Source organism: Podarcis melisellensis (assembly GCF_964234715.1).
Source record: "Podarcis melisellensis genome assembly, chromosome: 6".
Taxonomy (NCBI): Eukaryota; Metazoa; Chordata; class Lepidosauria; order Squamata; family Lacertidae; genus Podarcis; species Podarcis melisellensis.
This window is the reverse complement of record NC_138538.1, coordinates 55,816,570-55,835,446: the sequence shown is the minus strand read 5'-3', so window position 1 is coordinate 55,835,446 and position 18,877 is coordinate 55,816,570. Positions and strand designations below refer to the sequence as shown.

At 41.3% G+C, this 18,877-nt stretch overlaps 1 protein-coding gene across 4 annotated transcripts in view; it reads left to right on the top strand.

The window, feature by feature from the left end:
- LRP8 (LDL receptor related protein 8) overlaps positions 1–11,641 on the top strand; it is a 195,175-nt gene extending 183,534 nt beyond the window's left edge. For all 4 annotated transcript variants that reach the window (XM_081915272.1, XM_081915270.1, XM_081915269.1 and 1 more), the window contains 7 exons: positions 1,822–1,961; positions 5,393–5,534; positions 6,727–6,879; positions 7,496–7,777; positions 9,231–9,299; positions 9,518–9,690; positions 11,202–11,641. In XM_081915272.1, coding sequence (XP_081771398.1) covers positions 1,822–1,961; positions 5,393–5,534; positions 6,727–6,879; positions 7,496–7,777; positions 9,231–9,299; positions 9,518–9,690; positions 11,202–11,240 — 998 coding nt within the window. In that variant the 3' untranslated portion in view covers positions 11,241–11,641. The remainder of the gene's footprint in view (positions 1–1,821; positions 1,962–5,392; positions 5,535–6,726; positions 6,880–7,495; positions 7,778–9,230; positions 9,300–9,517; positions 9,691–11,201) is intronic.
- The last annotated feature ends 7,236 nt before the right edge of the window (positions 11,642–18,877 follow it).

The window sequence follows — 18,877 nt, the reverse complement described above, 5'->3', positions numbered from 1 at the left end:
TCAGTGTTGTCTACAGTGACTTCGCATTGGGTTTCAGATAGTCTTTCTGATGCCCACCTAGAGATGCCAAAGATTGAACTAGGGATCTTCCTTTTGCATTCAGAATAAATGCTCTACCACTGAGCAACAGCTCTTCCCACAGACTCCTCATATCTGTAGTTTTTAAAGCTAACTAAACAAGGGGGGGAATAATTGTATTAGTCTCAGGTGGGTTTTTTCACCACTCACTTATATATATGGTCAGTCCATTCAATCTAATCAAAAGGTTTGCTGACGCAGCTCCTCCTGAATTCCTCCTGTTGATTCAGCAATTCCTGCTCCCTTCGAAGCCTCCTTCAAAACCTTTCTATAAGGCCAAATTAGACAATACATGTTTTCAAAAAACTGAGAAGCATCATCAAATTCTGTACTTGGGAGCAGAAAAGGGTAGGTGGGAGGAAGCGGCTAACTAGTCTGTCTTCCTGCTATTTTTCCACTCAGTATCACCTCTCACCTGTTTCTCCACTTACAGAGGAATTGATACAACCCTCTCCTCCCATTTTTCTCCCTATGCAAGGGGGGGGGAATACTTGAGGAAGCGGGGGTGGGTCTCAAGCAAACAAATAGCAGGAAGGAAAAGTTCTTTGCTGCCATTCCCCCTTTCCTCTGCTGAAATTAGCATCCTCTCACAGCTGCTGTACAGTTTTTTTAAAAAAAGAAGAAAAGGCAGGAGACTACCCCCCGCCAAGTATTGTCTAGTTTGGCCCTTACCTGAATTGCATAGGAGATGTTTGTGGAACAAGATTAGCAACTAAGTTGGTAAGCTATTTAGCCAAATGAACCATATAGGTAGTTAATGTCGTAGACTAAAAATAAGATATGATTAAAAAATGCCAACTGTTGATGTTAATGAGAGTTCAGATAATATGTCTATGAATTTATTCAGATTCTCTGTTTGGATCCTCCCCCACAATCCAAAAGCGCAGAGAAAAGTCAGCCCAGAAAGTGAGGACAGTATGGCAAAGGGTTGCCTCATTCCAACATTGTTCCTGTAGTTATTTGGCTTCTATTCAGGCCTGACTCTTCCTTGTATGAAGCATAAATGAACAGAGAATTAACCTGGGTCCAGACACCACCACTCTATCACGGGGGGGGGGGGGACGACCAGTGGGTCTGTGGATCTCTAAATGTGACCCACAAGAACGTTTGGGGCAAACCATGCTCACTTAGCCTATCTCCACACTGGACATCATATGATAAGGGATCTCCATCTCAGTGCTATGCATCACATTGCTAATAAGCCTCTGCTTGCTCTCTGATGGTAAATGGCAGCAGCAGCAGAGATTTATTTCTGATCTTAGTGCTCTGATCCCACAGTGCTAAGATCAGAGAGATGTTAGTCTCTGCCTGGTGCATTTGAAAGAGCAAGCAGAGGCTTCTGCCTCTGATCTTAGTGTTGCGGGACTACAGCACTAAGCCTGGAGTTAAGCCTGTTCCTGTTTCAGCTTGAACTTTCAATCACCTGATGTCAGGTGACTGGCTGGTGGGTGGCCCCACACACCTGTCAGAAATGTCGCATGCAGGATGAGCCAGTTCTGGGTCCATTTCTCAGACGTTGAAAAAGGTTCCCCACCCTATGGTGCATGGTAGTCGAATACACTGAGATTATTAAGAAATTCCACCTGTAGCACATGAACTCACTTTCAGGTTCTGTCCTCAGTTCGTTATTTGCAGAAATGGCTTATTTACGGTTTTCCAAAATTCTGAAGCAGTAACAGTAGTAAGTGTCAAACAGGCAAATGTACCTAGATATAATTCTGCCTTGATGTGTTTGCTCTTCAGATTTGTTAAATCAGCGCCTCTACTGGGTAGACTCCAAGTTGCACTTGCTTTCAAGCGTAGATTTCAATGGCAGCAACAGGAAAGTTCTCATCTCTTCTGTGGATGACCTCAGCCATCCGTTTGGATTAGCAGTCTTTGAGGTATGAGATGTGGAGGGGAGACCAACACTAGCCAGTCAGTTATCTAAGTCAAGGGAGCAATGAGAGGCACTATGAGCATATGGCTCAACAATGGTTGAACATGAGATGAGGTACAAGCCATATTTCCCATTCAAGAAGTACAGGGATGTGTGTGTTGTGTTGTGGGTGAGAGTAGCACCAAAGAAAGGAATGAGTCAACATCAGAATTAAAGAAAAAAAGGAGGAGACCTTAGCATTAATTTGCAACAATGAGAAGAGACTAGGACTGAAGTTCAAGAGTGTCCCTTTCAGTTTGAAATGAATTGGGCACAGTAATAGTTATGTAATAAGAGGTCACATCTTTCTTTTTTCCTTTCTCGCATCAGAACTGGTCAAAAGTTGTGGCTGAAACTTTTTCTCACTCTGGTAGGGATGGAAAATGCTAAACAACACACACACACACACACACACACACACACACACACACACACACACACTGGATTCATTACTGTTTAATTAGGGCCAGATTTAGTTAGTTAAGAATTTCTATGCTGCCCTACAAAGCACTGACAAGGCAGCTCACATAAAGATAAACATGAAGCCACAGTCTAATTAAGTGAATTTAAGAGTGTGGCTTCCTCAAATTCTATAACTTACACTGAGTGCAGCACTCAGGGTTACTGCTTCCTTCTCCAAAATTTAGAGTTTCTAGCCAGGATTCACCTAACTAGTCCTGTTAGCATAAGCCCTGCAGAAGAACTTTCCTCTGTGTGGCCTCCCGCCCCAACAATTGGCTTGGGGCAGTGCTGGATTACCAGATAGGCACAGTAGGCACTGGTCTATGGGCTCCACACCTTTTAACAACAGATCAAAATAATATTGTGTAGCAAAACTGATTTATTAAAATGGTTGGTTGGTAAAATCAAAAACGTTGCCACAATGTGTAGGTCTCTGAATTAAACCTAAATATATTATTATCAAATGTATTGGCAGCCAGAGAAGCCAAGGGATTTGATAACAAAAGTATTATGCCAATATCACCAGTCATGTTAGAAAAATTAAACCCCTAAATCCTAACTCCCCCAAGTTTCCATTTTCACTTCTCCCATTCAGCTTTACCATGTAATTTTACCATTTCGCTGCTATCTTCACCGTTCTACAATGAAATGCAGCTCCTTATTGAATGGTAGGCTTTCATATCTTCTCTGTTCTGTTATCTCATCTCCTCAGCATGTAGGAGTTGCCACTAAGTGTGTGTCACTGTCGAATAGCAAGGCAAAGTTGTTTTGCTTCCTCTTGAATTGTATATCTCTACAGTCTATCTCGAGCCACAGAGTTCTCCTTTAAGAAATTGGCAGGCCACACGTTTGGACAGAGAAAGAAGATTAGCCTGGGATGCCATTTTTGCTGGGATGCCAGGGATCACTCCACTTTCTAATAAATCCCCTGAAATCCTATTCATGAACCATTCTGACCACAAGTCAGAGAAATGCAGCCCAGAGCACAAGCTGGACTGCTGATAAGTAGGCCAGGCACGTCTGCATAACTGTTAGGGTTATGTCAGAGGAAGTATCATCATAACCTGATTATACAGACGTCACCTTCTTTGCTTTTTTGCAAAATATAATATGGGAGGGGAGATTTGTCTCTGAAAGTGAAGGATAAATTCAAAGTAAAATTTTCCTTTCACAAAGAAAGCAGGGAAGTTACCTTCTTCACACCTTTCACTTCTTCACAGTCTAATTCTGGGCACTGATTGCTAATCAGCCTGAATTTTCCCGCACTTGGTATTGCTGCATTGTTTATAGATTGCCTACCATTACCAGGAACAGTGCAAAAATCAAAACAAACCCTGGCTGGAGGTTTCCAGCCTATCCTCTTAGTGGACTTCCATCTGCTTGTGATTTTGTGCATCAGGAATTACAAGCATAAATTGGATGTGCATCTTAAATTGTGAGTGGTGTCTCTCAGCAATATGTTGCTTTGATAAGATGCGCATCTGAAGGTAAATGGAGATGTACGTCCAAATGTTCATCCTAGTGGGGAAAAGGCATGGCAAATAAGGAGCAGCCACACTTGGATGCACCTCCAATTTGTGTCAGATCCAGCAAGTAATACGTGCGATAAGAGAGCCTTCCTCCTTGAATGAATCTCATTTGTTGGATTGGGGTAAGGAAGGTGTGGCTAGAGAGAAAGAGTGAAAAGGAGAAAAATGTTGTCCTCTTTTTCCTGTTACTCTTCTCCATTGAAACAGAAATATAAATGTGTGTATTGTCACTGTTGTTTGCTGTTATATAGGCAGGTCCCCCACAACTATATAATAAAAAGTTAATCCGATATGCATAACACATACACAACCGATAACATTTCCCAAGGGCCTGTGTAGAATTTTCAAAGCCCAAATGTCAAGCTAAAGTCACTGCTCCATGGGACAGAAACTCTTTCCTTTTAAAGAAGAAGGTGGCCACCCTAGGCAGCAAGAGGAAGGACACTACTTCAAGTAGCAGCATAAAGAGGGAGGAATGGAGGTGGGAACTGGTGTGTGAACGGTGCCGTTTTTAAACTCTAGCCAGTAGTGGGAGGCGAATGTCATTTGGACACTGATTAAAATGGCTTATGTTAATTCTGCAGTGAAGGACCCAGTCATTTAAATTGCATGATGGTTAAGTCTATGGGCCTAAAATATACTGGGCACCATCCATTTCAATGGGCTGTATGGTATCTTACAACAGGGGTGGTTGTAAGGTAGATTAGGATCTACTGGTAGAGATCCCTGAATAATCTGCAGTATGTCAGCAAAGATTTTTGACTCCCAATTGTTTAACGGTAGCAGCAATGAAATGACTCCCTCCCCAAATGATACTGCTGAGATGATGAAATAAGGGTGTAAGCAGAAGTAGATTTTTTTTTTATCTAAAAGGAGCAGTGGTGCAGTTTTATGGTGCACACAGACCATCGTTCCATTAGCACATGTAATTCTGCTGGCCAGACAGAATGATCTACCTGATCCTCCCCATGTGCTGTTCTGAGAGTTCTGCTAACCCTCCAGAGCAGATTTGGGGAGAAGCATAAGGGGCATGTCGGCGGAGGGGGGAAGCCCTGTTGCACTAGCAGGGGTCCTTGAGCTGGCTTCCACTTGTACACCAGACTAGTAAAATCTGGCCCTATGAGCTCAGTTCTGAAGCTCAGAACAACTCTCTGTGCTCAGCAGCTGTTCAGAGGTAACATGTTCTTTACATGTTTTTCATATTGGCTCCAGCTGCTGGATCTTGAGGTTCTGCTAAAACACAATGTAGATCTGGCAAGCCTGAAGTGTGCCTCCCCTGCCTCACAATACTCAGAAAAGACCTCATTTATTTTTATTTAGAAAGTATTGTACATGAGTTGGTTGTTAAAAATGCTAAAGTTATTGATGCACTCTCAAAAGGCTCCTGTGATCTCTGTTCTTGCAGGATAGGGTATTCTGGACTGATCTAGAGAATGAAGCAATCTTCAGTGCCAATAGGCTGAATGGTCTGGACATCTCCATTTTAGCGGAGAACCTCAATAACCCTCATGATATTGTAGTCTTTCATGAGCTAAAGCAACCTAAAGGTAAGGTCTTTGAAGCTTAAACAGTCCCGAGAGCTTGTGTAGCTGTCTCTGGTTCACTGAATGGGGATAATTAGCAAATACAGTCATTGAACCAGTACAGGAAAAAATAGTCTTCCCCAGCCAGGGGTCTTTCAGATGTTATGGGATACAACTCCCATTAGCCCCTGCTAGCATGGCCAAAGATTAGATATGATGAGAGCTGTCATCCAACATCTGGAGGATAACAAGTTTGAGGAAGTCTGGGGTATGAGGACCATTCAGTTCTGAAGTACTAATAGTCTTTACTTATGACAGTCATTACAATTTTAAAATACCAAATTTAAAATACATTTGAAGATTAAAAATATATATATCAGCAAAAAGTGTTCATAAAAGGGGCAGATCCTATCCCTCTCAACTAAAAGGTGAACACCAATTAAGAGCAAGATGTGAGGTGAATAGGAACATCTTCACCTGGTGCCTAAAGATTGATAGTGATGGCACTAGACACATATCTCTGGTGACCTTGTGTTGGAGGAGACACATGAAGAAAGAAAAGACCTCAGACGCTGAACATGAAGTCTGAGTTGGATGTTGTGGGGAAAACATTGGTCCCTAAGGTATTGGGGTCCTGAGCCGCATAATGTTTTATAGGTCAAAACCAGAACTTTGAATTGAGCCTGGAAATTAATTGGCAGCCAGTGCTCTTGGGTCAGGATCAGTGTTGTATGATAAAACTTCCTACTTCCAATTAACAATCTGGCTGCTCAGTTCTGCACCAGCTGCAGTTTCGAAACCATATTCAAAGACAGCACCACATATAACGCATTGCAGTAATCTAACCTACAGGTTACCAGAACACAGACATGGAGGCCAAACCCAGAACTAAATTTCAATTGAATTGAATCTAGAAAATCCATCTCATCCAAGAGAGCCTGGGTCTTTAGAAGCCATGTAACTAGTTATGGATTAAAGAAACAATAATCTTCTACTACCTTGATATTAGGAGGGCTGCAGGATCTTGTTAGAGGCCTCACGCCTCCTTCCCAAAGTCTGGGAAACTTCTGTCTGGCTTAAGGAAGAAGGTGCAATGCTCTGGCAGGATCTGAGAGCCCTCCCTTGCATGGCGAGTTCCAGCACCACTTTTTCTAGAAAAAAAAGCACTGACAAGAATGTTTAATTGACCTTTTTCATTTTCTCTTCTCACATATAGCTCCAAATGCTTGTGAGCTCAGTTCTCTGCCAAATGGAGGTTGTGAATACCTATGTCTTCCTGCACCCCAAATCTCTTCACATTCTCCCAAGTATACCTGTGTTTGTCCTGATAATATGTGGTTGGGTCCCGACATGAAAAAGTGCTATAAAGGTAAAAAGCATTAGCCTTTACTCTGTGAACCTTCCCGCACACTGTTTAGGGCAAATCCACTTCTGCTTTTAATAGACACTCCACCATTTCTGCTTTTCAGAACTCTGTGAATAAACATGTTATGTTCATTGTTTTTATTCTACACTTTTCATGGCATTATATACACTTTTTGCTTTTCCCTTCAGTCGTTTCCGTTCAGATGTAGGATGAGTTGATAGCTGACATTTTTTCCTCCCCGTTCTCCAGCTGCGCTATATCCCTAGAGACACTGAACTTCATTCATCAGTGAACTGGGATGGGTGGAGACAATTATGATTGGAGAGGGTTCATGTTGTATGTCCTTTATCCCCAGCTGTAGAATTGGAAAGTGGGAGGGTGGCTTCTCTTATTGTGAAAGATCTTGGAAACAGTTCAGTAAAACAACAAATCCTTAAATAAGTGAATTAGATTTCTTGGGCAAGATTGCATGCAGTATTCTAAGCCAGGAGTCCTTGAGTGCCTTCTCTTTAACTAGATTTCCAATTAACTTCTATGTGAAATAATTCCCTGTCTTCTGGAGAAAATGAAGCTGTTCTGTGTAGCTGTTGAGGTGACTGTATATCGCTTATGTTTTCAGAGCTTCCAACTACCTCAACTAATGTGCCTACTACTCCTGCTACTACTGTTGCTACTGCTACAACTCACTTGTCCAATTTTACTGCCATCACTACGGTTGTTATGACTACTACTACTACCACCACCATTACAACTGGCAACAACAGTAACGATAGTACAGAAGGCCAAGAGACCACATCGCGCATCTTCCTGGGCACTACAAGCCTACATTCACCCACAACCACATCCAGCCTAGCAGACTCTAAGATAACAACAACAGGAAACAGCAACCTCTCCCAACACTGTAAGCAAAGTGGCTTTGAACCGTTTTTCTTTCTGATTCTCCAAGGCTCATAACTTGGGCAGTTAGGCTAGTAATGGTGCAGTTTGGTTGAAGTAGTTGGCATTGCACATCTCCCTGCAGAAGTAAAATTGGGAATCTTTTGTCTATTCCCACCCTTTATTTCATAAAATTCCTATCAGTTTAATATAAACTCTCATCACCATAGTAAAGAATCTAGCTTCAGGAGTTTCTTCAAGAACCTTGTTTTCCTGTGGGTACCACAGTCTGTTCTATGGTAATAAGAGCAATATTTTAATTAATTAATTAATTAAAATGGAAGATCTGCCTCAGGAGTGAAGAACCTGTGGTCCTCCAGATGTTAATACATACCTGATTTGTTTCCATAGCAAAACTCAGAGTGAATACTGAAATTCGTTCCCAACTTCTTTTTTACCTCAGGCTGCAAGCCAAACCAATGAGGCCATGTGCCTATTAAAATGTTGGCGGGTGTGGTAGTACTTATTAGCAACATTATTTCCTTATTAGCAAGCTAATGTCTCTTGTTAATAGCCTTGTGTGTCATCAGGATTCTCTTCAGATAACAATTGGCCTTTTAAGTTCTTTCCTACAAAAAAATAAGAGGCACCAGAGGCTCCTTACTTGGCACTTAGTGATATTTTAAATGTGAACAAATGCTTTTGGAACCAGTGGTCTACAGTCTTTACAGTTTTGTGAGAGCCTGTCACACTGAAAGTAGAAACTCCAATGTACACTATGGAAAAAAGCCAGTTTTGAACCAAGCCAATGAGCCCCAAGAAATCACCACACAGGAATTGCTCTTCCTTGCAGGCCTTGGAAAACATCAGCAGATGGTAGTGTGTCTGAATCCAAAGTCTCCATTCACATAAAGAAGCAAATGCCTGGCAGATATTAGTATTCCTTGTTTCTCAGCTCTGAGATGGAGCTCCCATTTGCCTTTCCCATTGTATTTTCAAAGCTAGTTCACATGCATGAATGGCTTCAAGAGTTATCTGCATCCATTCTTGTGTGAAAACACACAACGGTCTGTTACCCTTCAACTTCCAAACACACATGGCACAGTAAATTTTCATACAATTTTCTGCCTTTTCAACAATGGGGTTATTCCACTAGTGCACACCATGCAGACACAAAGGCCTCTAAGCAGACAGGCTAATGAATCACTGACAGTTACAGGGCAGTTACAGGGGCCTGACCCTTGCCTAGTGAGATCTATTAAATTGGCTATACCTGCAAAGTCTGGTGGCATTTCCACCTGCTCCCTCATTGGAGTAGATCCTCATTGGAGTAGTTTGAAACTTGCTGCGCTACATAGAGGATTATGGCTACAGCAGTGATTTCTCTGTACTTTAACAGCAACATAATTCTGTTTCTAGAAAAGCTGGGTTCTGTATATTCTGGTGCATTTGTTTGATTGAATCTTCTCTGGTTGCAGATGCCAACAGTGGGCAAGGTTTCGGATCAACGGTGATGGCTGCCATTATTGGAATTGTGGTTCCTGTTGGTAAGCATGTTTTTACTATATTTAAAGAGTGAGTTTTCCTGTTCACTTCCATTTTGTGGACCTGAACTGGCATTATTATTATTATTATTTATACCCTGGGCTAACAACCGATATAAAGAATTAAGAATGGAAACACCCATGGAGAGCCAATTTGAGAACTATAGTCTCCCTTGTGGCAACCATATATGCTTATTCCCTTCTCTCTTTTACCCCCCTAGTGGTGATTGGTTTGTTGTGCATGGGAGGGTATCTCATCTGGAGGAACTGGAAACGGAAAAACACGAAAAGCATGAACTTTGACAATCCTGTGTACAGGAAAACTACAGAAGAGGAAGATGAAGATGAAATCCATATTGGGAGAACAGCACAGATTGGGCATGTGTATCCAGCAGTAAGTATCTGATTTTATCTTTCTGAATGGTCTCCTGGTATCCGCTTTTATAAGGTATGTGGGTGTATATCAAAACCATTAACTATTTTAGCTTCACAGTGTAGAGGAAGGAGTGTGAGTGTGAGCCACCAAAGTGTGAGCCACCAAAGACTGCATTGGCCATGTTCATTATATTGTCATGACACTGACCATCACCTCCAACAGCTGTATCTACAAATAAGCAGAACAAGCCAAAGCCTCAGGCACACACATGAGCTATATGGATCATTTGGGTGCTGCAAAATTATATCAAGTCCCTGAAATGCATCATGCAGATGTGCCTTTAAGGCTACAATTCTAAGCATAGTTATTGGGCAAAGTGGTATTCCCTTGCATACACTAGGAATTACCTTCAAATAGAAATGTATAGGATAGATGTCTTTTGAGGTATAGAAGAGCAGGAAAGAGCAAGAGCAGCACTTCTTCATTTAATATGGGTAAAGATTAAGAGTCAGGTGCTTCCCATCATCCAGACTCTTAAAACGTGAATATTTTTACAGTACTGTTGTCCTCTACCTTGTGAGCAGCCACACTGAAACCACTGCACATAAATGAGGATGTCAGAATTTGATTCTGAATATTAAAACATTCCACTAACCCAGGGCTGGGGAACCTGTGGCCCTCCAGATGTAATACTACAGTACCCATCATCCCTGACTGGCCTCCGCTTCAGCCTCCAAGTCTGGTCTGCTCTCTGCCACAGCCTCTTCCTGCTCAGCAAACCCTGTTCCCTCTTCAGCTTCCGACACCTCCTCCTCCTCCTCTGCTCCCTCTTCTGTCTCTGAACACTCGTCGCCGTCATCCCACCACCAAGCCCCTCACTCTGAGCCTCTCCCTGGGGCTTCCTTTGGGGGTTTCCCAGCTGGTGCTTCCCACCATTCCTCTGCATCCAGCTAGCCCATGACACCAGTATTCTGCCACACACTGTGATTTCCAGGAAGCAATTCCTTTCTTTGCCACATCACACCAAAACTAGAGGCACTGACTGTGGCGTTCGTACGGAGCCCCCGGTCGTCTCACAGACTATTGACCCGTACACCACTAATCCGCTGCCACCAACCAGGTCCTCCCTGGTAAAATCATTTCAGTCTCAGTCAGCTTCTCAACTAATAAAAAGAGTGTATTTTATTTAAGACACAAACAAACTTTTACGGCATTCCAAACGTTGTTGCTCTTTACTTTCTTAGTCTTATTTTCCCTCTCTCTATCTCTTCCACCTCCCCACACTCAAGAACCCACTGCCCTAACTGTCTCTCTATTACCAACTGCCTTTCCCAACCAGCCAAGCCACTAAAACCAACCAACTACCCACCAACAACTCCCAACAAACTCCTCCCAGAAGTGGTTTTATAGTCCCACTGACTCCAACCCCCTGGATCCTGTCTGTGCAACCTATTTAACTATTTCCCCTCCAGCACTCTCTCATATATGTTAACGTCACACTGACACCTTTCTGTTTTCCTTCCCAACAGCGTGTAGCATTAAGCCTAGAAGACGATGGGTTACCATGAGGACCGCACCTGCACCAACCCCACAGCCGGTGGATTGATAGATATGCACTGAACACGCCTGCTGTGGATCACGGAGTCCACTTTCTTTTATCTCCTTCTCTCCTTTAACGGTTTATTTATGTTGCAGAAGGGTAACCACAAAGTAATAATGAACTGCAAACATCCAAAGGATGTGAGAGTTTTGTATGTATAATCTTTTATACACCTTTTAAGCTTCTTGCACTATCCATCCGTAATGGCGAGGAGGCTGCTCTACTGTGGGGCTACTAACTCGGTGTATAGAACCAGCCAGACCCAAGGGTCGGTAGCATATGTGTCATTTTTAAAAGCTATATTTATAGAAATTTTGTAAATATGTCGGACATACTTTGTGGCTATCCATCAACATAAGAAAGAAAAGGGGGGGAAAGGTCTATACAAGCCGTTTAGGATATTTATTAACAAATTATGGATATAAGGTTTGTTCTGTACATACACTTAGAGGATGAGAGTATTTATTTTTTGTATGCTTGGCTCACTGTGCATAGATTATCTGTGTATATACCTATCTACACCGGATAGGTATATAGACATACGCATATATAAATAAGTATATATATATATAAATATATATATATATGAATATATTTTAGAAAGACTAGCCCAGCTTTATGGGAACTAGGGTAATAAAATTCTTAAGGGATGTTTTGTGGAAGATTTTGCTTTGAAATCTAAAGCCTCTGAGTAAGGATTACAGCTGTTACAGTAGGATAGTCCATGACTGTCAAAGAAACAAATGTGCCCCCATAATGAACAAACCAAATTCTGTCCTGGCAGATGAACCAGCTCATGGCTTAGACGTCTTTGCACAATTGTTGCACTCCAGGAAATCCTCATAGGCACAGGAATTCTCACTCACACACATGGTGAACCTCCCAAATACGATTCCCCATTCATTGTAAATGGAGGGAACAGCTTTGCACAGAAAGGGCTGTGTCTTCTTTCCACTGAAGTGAATGGGGAAGCCCAGAACCTCAGCACAGACATCGAGGGCAATGCCTGCAATCCCAAACCATTAATCTGGCAGGTTTAGACATACGTTAGCAAGTTTAGGGTGCCAATCTTAGCATCTATTCAAAGAAGTCTTGTTAGGTTTAACTGAATATAATTCAAAGTGTGCATGTTTAGGATTATGCTTAATGGGAGTGAGTTGTGTTGCTCTGCCCCATGGACTATTCTCAGTTTTGATTTGGTTATACCTCCCACCCACCCTTCAAAAACAAAAAAACAACAGCACACAGGACAAAAAAGTCAATGATAAAGGTGACGGTGGTATCCAGAGAGGTCATCTGAACACTTTCCTATGACAGATTTCTGTAGCTTTTGAACATTAAGACAAATGGTGCTGAGTAATATTATGCCCTCAAGGGTATGTCTACACCAGCACAACTTTACATTGTTTTTTACTTCACTCAGATTAGCTTTGTGCTTTGTTGTACTGGTCTTAATTTGTACCCATTTCCCTACATTCATGCAATTCCTCATGGATTTCCTTTGTGGGGTGGTTTAAATCATGGCAAATTCATGCTGCTATAACAATTCACCCTTGCACCCATCTCTGTACCAATAGCTTTAGTATGAGGTGGTGGGAGAAACTTTAATGCAGCCCTATGCATGTTTACTTGGAAGTAACTGAGCAATCCTAATTCCCAGTCTGCATAAGTGGAGGGGTTTAGGATGTAGCTTCCATCTGCTGTGATCAGTGAACCTGAGGTATGTCTGTGGGAATGTCAAGGAGCCTAGATTATTCAAAAACAGAAATACCTTTTTTCTCTTTCTCAAAAAAGAAATGAGAGAGGTATATATTTGGGCAACATTAACAAGGTACTAACCTGCATGTGAAAAACACCTGTAGAGTGGAATGCTAGCCAGGGTGCCAAGATGCAAGCTATGACAAAGGCAGAAGTTGAAGAATTCATGAAAATATGCTGGTGCAGACATACATCACACTTAATCATAGTTTAGCATAATGAGAATGAGCTGCAGCAAACCTCAGGCTCATATTCTTCCTTTCTCCTCCAGAGCAGCTGCTAGGAGGAGTTTGGAAGCTTTCACTTCAGCTTATAATTAATCATAGTTTGGTGCATCATCTGAACTGGGCCAACTGTGGTTAATTTTAACTGTGGCTCTTTTGAAACAGCCAACTTCAAACCATAGTTAACACTAACCATAGTTTAGGGTGCAAATGACACACTGAACTGCTGCTCATTGAAATCAGAAGCAAAGGCTCCCAAGCTTCTCACAGCCACACTGGAGGCAGGGAAGCACTTATTCATCCAAACATGTTGATCTGTTTTTATACACACCCTGTGCTAATTTCTGAAGACTGGTTCATACTATTAGCTTGTGCGTCGGGACTTCACTTTTTTCTGTGCAATATGCAGCAGCTTATCTCGTCATTGCTTGTTTATATAAAGCTGTTGAGTTTCTTCCTGCAAACCTTTTATCAGTAGTTCCTCAATGAGAAGATCAGTAAGGACAAACTTTCCCTGAAAGGCATCTTGGCCACCACTACTGATCTTCCCCTGCATTCCATGCCTTGGAATGTGTCCTGGGGTGCATTTTCAATAGATGGGCTGTGAGGACCAAAAAGATCCAGGAGGTTGGAATATTCATCCTTAAACATGTCCCCAGAATCCCCTGCAACATGCGTAAAGTTACTCAGTACACAAGTATTCAAAAGGGTCCATTGAAGGTAGAAAGTTTGAAAATTGTTGAGCTAGCAGATATGGGAAGGCAGAAAATGTACTCCCCCAGAGTCCAGGACAGTCTGGCCATGATTCAGCCCAAGATAAAAATTTGTTATCATTATCTTCCCTTCCCCCAAAGAGTTCAGGGCAACACATGTGAGTCCCTCCTCCTTTTATCTTCTCAGCAACCTTGTGAAGTAGGTTGGGCTGAGAATGAGCGACAGAAAGCTTCCTGACAACAGGAATTTGAACCTTTGAGGTCTAATTAAACTTTTGGCTGAATAATATATTATTTGTACCCCACCCATCTGACTGGGTTGCCCCAGCCACTCTGGGCAGCTTCCAACAGAATATAAAAAAACACAAGAAGACATTAAAAACTTCCCAATTCAGGGCTGTCTTCAGATGTCTACAGAAAGCCATACAATTGTTGAATTCATATAAATCTGTAGCTGTCTACGGCCACTGAACCTCCAAACTGCAATCATTCTGGTTATTTTCCCTGTAGTTACTCTCCTGCAGCTCCTGTAAAATGCAAAGTTTCCAGTTCATCTGTAGTCTTTTCAGATTGATCCATTAGCACAAGAATCCCACTAGAACTGAACAGACATTTTGTACTGCTTAGTAGTCTCAAGTTAACATCAGTAACTTAAAACCCTGGATTGACATTATGAAGGAATCTCCATCTTGCAGGAAACACTTAACATGATGTGGAATCAGGCCTTTGATTTGAAGTTTAATCGTTATGAATAAAAATTTGCTGTTTTTATACTTGAGTCTATTACAAAATGTGACTGTTTGATTTATAAAGGCCACACTGTTGTTTCTATATCACTTTCAGAAAATAAATAATTTTGCAAACATAATGGCCAACCCACTTTCATAAAAGAAATCCACTTGCACAATGGATACTTTTCTTATGGATTCTCTTCTCCTCCTTCTAGCCCCTTATTTGTCCCAAAAATTCTGCTTTGGAGGTCCGCTACCTCTCCAGAGCAGAATTTAGGGGACATGCAAGGGGGAGTGATGAGAAGAAGCAGCTCACTTCCACTGTGTTAGATTTCACCTCAAGTGATTAAGTGATGACTTTTGTATGTTAAGCAGCCATTGCATATGAAGCCCAGCCAGATGAAGCCCAGCCAGACAAAATGCCTCATATGTTCTACTGCAGACATGACGTGATATATGTATATATTTATGTGTGGACTCGGCATATTACACACTCGTGGTTTTTATTTTTTCAAAATCTACTGCAGAACACTTCCCAAACTATTTGATACTTGAAACTCAAGTTTGCATTCTTTCTCCAACAGATGCTGGTCTAACAAGGCCTCTCTTCTCTACTTTTTGACTGCTTTTGGCATACATGACAGCTTGGCTTAGCATGATGTGCATGAGCTGGAACAAACCCAAATGAGCAGCAGGCTCACGCATTCTCCCCTCTCTTCCACTAGTGTGGCTGGGAAGAAGACTTCGGCACTGTTTACTTTCATTTTTACTGCCTCTCAGGCTATATGCGTATTAGCAGCTTAAAACGCAGCAAGGTCCTTTTCCCACACTCCTTTTCGAGTCACTTTTCTTTTGATTTTTTACACCACTATACACCTCAGAGATGGAGCAGGGATGTCTCCACCCAATGCTCATTATCTGATTTGTTCCCCTGCATCAAACTATTCAGTTAAGTTGTCATCTACACATGTGCAACAGTTATCTCCAATGTACATATCTCAGCTTAAGCACAGTTTATACGTTCAAATTAGATAGAAGCTGATTTGAGAGAAAGTGCATTAAATAGCATTATTTTTCAAGATACATATTGCGGATAACATCATATGTATTCGGCTTCAAACACCAGTGGTGTGAGCATACTGGAGCAGGAGTAAACATTAATAAATACACAGTCCCAGTTGATTGTTGGATGCAGACCAAAAACTGAACTGTAACAAATGGGTCAATTTCAAAACCAGTCAATTTCAAACCATGCGTGATCTGGCTTGTTAAATTAAAATAAATTTAATTAACCAGTGTTTGTTATAAACCACAATCCCGGATTCGCATCCAACAGCAAGCCAAAAAATAAAAAGTAAACACTGCTGAAGTCGTCCTTCCCATTGTGCAGGAAGAAAGGGAACAAGAGGTGCTTGTTTTCTAACATGCATATTGTACTAAGCCATGGTTTAGCATGACATGCAAACCAGGTCAGAGTTTCCCATGTTTTCTGATATCCATGGTTCATCTCCCAGTTGCAAAAGCAGTTTATTAAGCAGCACTTGGGAGGAAGGCAATAGTAGTAACTCATAAAAATGTAAGGATTGCTACACCTGCAGTACTCAGTGCACAGCCCTTTTTCTCAGTCAATCAGCTGTTTCACACATGTCTATACATCAGGTGTGGAGAGCCTTTGGCTTGCCTGACATTGCAGAATTATAACTTCCATCATCCCAATGCTTGCTGGGACTCATGGGAGTTGTAGTTCAGCAACATCTGGAGTGTCAAAGGTTCTACACATCCACTATATATTACTTGTGTGGTATGATGACTCTCCAGCTGAATGTTTGAACTGTCCTCATGGAAAATATTGTTTTATATGAAATCTGTGATAGTTCATTCACATGTGTGAGTCATCTCTTAATGACAAATGAGTGATGAAATCATGTTTGAACTGGCCACACAGGTCCCATTAAAAGAGTGTTTGTTTGTTTTTTAAGGATGTAGTATAATTTGCACTTTCAGAAGGATATGCCCTTTGTTTATAACATGTATCGAAAAACAAATATTTCCCATTTCTGCTAGATTTTGCAAACAGAGGCCTATGAGTAAATACATACTTTTGAAGAAAGCTGGAGAGGGAGAAAAGAAAATGCGATTCAATTGTTAATTTTACTACAAGGTCATGCACTATGTGCATGAAGAACAATAACAAGGAGAGATATTTGTATGTAATAACTGTAACTAACCTCAATCTGTAAATAGATTTGAAGGCTCTACAGTTTTGATACTTTTTTAAGAAAAAACAATAAAAACCTTGTATAAATCCCATGTGTAAAAAGGCTGGAACTCCCCACCCCCCAAATCACTGTAAATTACTATGATGTGTTTTCCTGCTTTCCAACTTGACAGATTTGTAACTAAATCAAGTCAATAACCAAATTTTCTTTTAAAAAAAGAAAAATGATTTGTTTTCCATGTGTTAATTGGGAGCGTTATAATCTTGTTTAACATTGTAACCATTTCTGACCTCTGTCTTTGTCATATGGAAGTTCCATTAGGATGCGTTCTTGCTTGGTGCCTTTTGTGTTTCTGTTTTTCTGAACAAAAGGTCTAGGGATTTGGGATGCGGGAGGGCTCTGCTATTTATAACATTTGCTGTACTTACATCAGTAGGGGGTACTGAAAACCAAATGAATACATTTGTAAAACAGTGCACTGTTTCTATAGAGATTAAATTTTTTTATTGGCAGATTGTAATGTGTTGTTTTGTTTAATGACACCCACCACCGCTGAAGAAAATATCAAACTGCTCCTAAGTCAACTTGACAGATTACACACACAAGCCTACTTGTGGGTTTAGCACAAATGGCTAATTTCAGTATGGACACAAACCTAGGTTAACCATTTGTAGGGTGTCATTGGACTAAGTTGGAAGCAAGCAGGGGGACTAACGCTTCCACATTTACAAAAATTATTTGCCTTGATTTATATTTTACATGTCACAGGTGGTTATTTACAAGCTGGTTCTGACTCGTGGACTTTAACATCACAGTCTTCCTCTCATGAAACTAGTCAGTTCTCTCAATAACTGTACCTTTTAACTACTTGCAAAGAAAAGCTACTTAGGCTACAGTCCAACATATATTCACTTAGGAGTAAGTCTCATTAAAGTCAATCAAACTTTATTTTTTTTAAAAACCCTTTATGCCAGTGCTATTTTTCTAGAAAAAGAGACAGACAACATCAATTGGCATAGCCAACTTCAAAATAATTAGAAAACAGTCTTGTTTTCTAATGACATCTATATTTAGTAAAACTTGTTTCTCTCATTTTTTAAATTGGCTGTGGATTTCCTATCACGTACATCTGCACTGGGTTTTGTTTTGTTTTTTAAGTATACATATGCCAGGGGCAGGGCGACTGTAACACCAGTATAACTCTCTTCTCTACGTCCCCACCCTCCAAATGTGCTGTATCTGAACTGATGAAATGGGACATACATTCCTTCATCAATCCCACAAACACACCAAATGGGATTTATAGTTTTGGATTCAATACAAATTCAAGTGCTCAATGCAAATCCTAATTTAATCCAGGTTATCCCTACTTGGTGACCCAATTAAAGTCAATTGAATTCCTGGCACCAATTCCTGTACCCTGAAAGACCATAAACAGTTCACATATCCTGGCTGAAAAGTGAACAATATAGTTGCCACATTGTCTGTCTCAGGACTTCAGTACCTTTAGCAACTTTGCAGAAACAAGACACCATACAGCCTTCTCCATCGCTACATCAAGGAGGCACTGGATAAATTTAGGGTTGCTCCTGAGCATATACCAAACGCCTTCCCATCCTGTGTAAAAGGGAGAGCACGTCTGAGCATATGTGGGGGGCAGAAGGCTCTTTTCAAAAATAACCACCAGAATTTAAAGCGCACCCGCTCGCGGATTTGTAACCTGTCAGGCAACTGCCAATATGAAATTTGGGCTAACCGGACAACCCCAACTGAATCACTGCCAGTCATCTCGGGTTAGGACCCTGCCTAGGTTGGCACCCCAGAAATGCTGACGCTCTTCCCTCGCTCTCTTCTGAGCGCTGCTGGGTTTAACCGGAACGTTTAACGGGGCTGGAAAGCGATCGGTAGAAGCATTTCTTCCCAGCAGAACCCCATTCATTATTTTTAATGGGGCTCCCCT